Genomic DNA, 2,121 nt, shown 5'->3' on the forward strand with positions numbered 1-2,121 from the left:
TTTTATGTAGCTCTTTATAAAAGAGATTCGTTTTTAAAACATAACAAAAAATATAATAAGTAATCCTAAGTAATCCTGAAAAAAAACTAATCTGGGTCATGAAAATATTTGTTGAAAAATATAACTTACTATATAATTCTAGATAACTAAAAAAGCAAAAACCAGACAACTGGGATGTTCAACGTTTGAACTTTTCTAGTTAATGTCATATTTCATGTGAATGGAACTGGTGATTTTACTCATTAATATTAAAAGACCCTCATACAATTATGAAGGCATCTATATCTATATCTACATCTGTCTATCTATCTGTCTGTCTCCCATGATAGTTTTCATTGGCAGAACATATGTACACATAACAACTGACAATAGATATTTATATTCAGAATATAGAAAGAACTACCCAAATCAATAGAAAAAGACAGGTGACTCAATAAAAAATGGGGAAAAGATTTGAACAGGTACTTCACAAAAACAGAAAATCTAAATGATCAATGAACACATGGATAGATGTCCAACATCACTGGTAATCAGGCAAATACAAATTAGCAATAATAACACTGTAATGTAAACCAAATTAGCAAATATATAAATCCATGCTAACAGTAAAAGTCAGTGAATATATGGAACAAAAGGAACTCCTATAGCATGCTAATAGAAAACAGCTTGGTATTATCCATAAAGTTAAAAAAGTGCATGCCCAGGGACCCAGCAATTCTACAATCTACATATGTTCCCTAGATAAACTTTGGCCCTTGTGTACAAAGATACATGCATAAGAAGGTTCATAGTACTATTGTTTAAATGTCTAAAACTTGGAACTACCCAAATGTCCATGAACATTTGACTAGAGAAATCAATTATAGCATGTGTAAGGCAATGGAATATTAGTAGTCAATACTGAAAATAAATGGGCTAGAGCTATCTACAAAAAAGTGGATGACTTCTACAACAATATTGAGTAGAAACAAGGCTCAGAAAATATGTATAATGTTTTATTTATTTTATGCTCAAATAGAATTTTGTTTTTTAAATATTTTATTTTTATTTGAGTAAATGTAAAAAAAGNATAGATACATTACTTCTTTTTTCCCTAATAGCTCTCATAAGTTAAAGAAGTACACTCTAGGCTAACATAATGGTTTTACTAAACAAATCTATGTTGTTCACAGACATGCTCTTCATGAGACCAAAAATGGAGAACTATCCTATTTGACTTTCTGCTCTGACAGGTCAAGATTTAGCTTGCCTAATATTCTTTTTTAAAAAAACAGAAATGCCTTAATAAAGCATAAGTTTTCAAGGGAAACCAAATATTTGAGGGGCATTACTAAATTTGAGATTGATATCAAGAATGAAAGACACACATCCTTGCATGTGACCCTTCACATACTTTTAAAAGCAAAATAAAATAAGGCAATCTGGCAATCCTACATTCTTATGTTTAAAAAAGACAGATTTAGAAAAATGAATCAAGAAAGAAAATCAAAGAGTGAAAAATAGGGAAACATCTGTTTCAACCAACAATTTCCTCAGGTATTAATTAGTTGCATACTTTAATCCACATACATTTAGTGGTACAGGACATTATTCTAAATATGTTACATACATTAACTTATTTAATCACAAAACTGTATGACCTATATACTATATTACCCTTTTTTTACAAAAGAAGAAATTGAGGCATAGAGAGGCTAAATTCCTATGACAACTACATTCAAAGTGAAGCAGAAAAACACATTCATAAACTTTTAAAATTTGTATTGGGTTTACCATCCTCTCAATCTGAAGACTCCTTTGTGTAAATTCTCTTGATGTTCTTATTCCATAATTTTCTTTGTATTTTATATTTGTGACTTGAAAGGAGGCAAGGTAATAAAATGTCTTATCATCTAAAATATAAAAATAAACAAAAGATCCATGTTTAAATATAATCAGTTCCTTGTCCCCCACCCCCAGAAAATAGGCTTACCATAATGCTGTTTATTTCTTAGCACAAAAATTATTATGAACATTTTGAAATACGTTGCAATTTCATCATTGTACCTAGCTAAAATAGACAATTCAGGCCTCCAAATGTACTTTCAGAATACTCCATTTACAGCGTTTATGCATGTCAAA

At 29.8% G+C, this 2,121-nt stretch overlaps 1 protein-coding gene across 1 annotated transcript in view; it reads right to left on the reverse strand.

The window, feature by feature from the left end:
* The window catches only part of TMPRSS11F (transmembrane serine protease 11F), a 101,005-nt gene that overhangs the window by 79,948 nt on the left and 18,936 nt on the right, over positions 1 to 2,121 (reverse strand). Inside the window, exon 3 of the mRNA XM_019631460.1 lies at positions 1,774 to 1,892. Coding sequence (XP_019487005.1) covers positions 1,774 to 1,892 — 119 coding nt within the window. The remainder of the gene's footprint in view (positions 1 to 1,773; positions 1,893 to 2,121) is intronic.

This window comes from Hipposideros armiger, unplaced genomic scaffold (genome assembly GCF_001890085.2).
Source record: "Hipposideros armiger isolate ML-2016 unplaced genomic scaffold, ASM189008v1 scaffold_1001, whole genome shotgun sequence".
In the NCBI taxonomy this organism is placed as follows: Eukaryota; Metazoa; Chordata; class Mammalia; order Chiroptera; family Hipposideridae; genus Hipposideros; species Hipposideros armiger.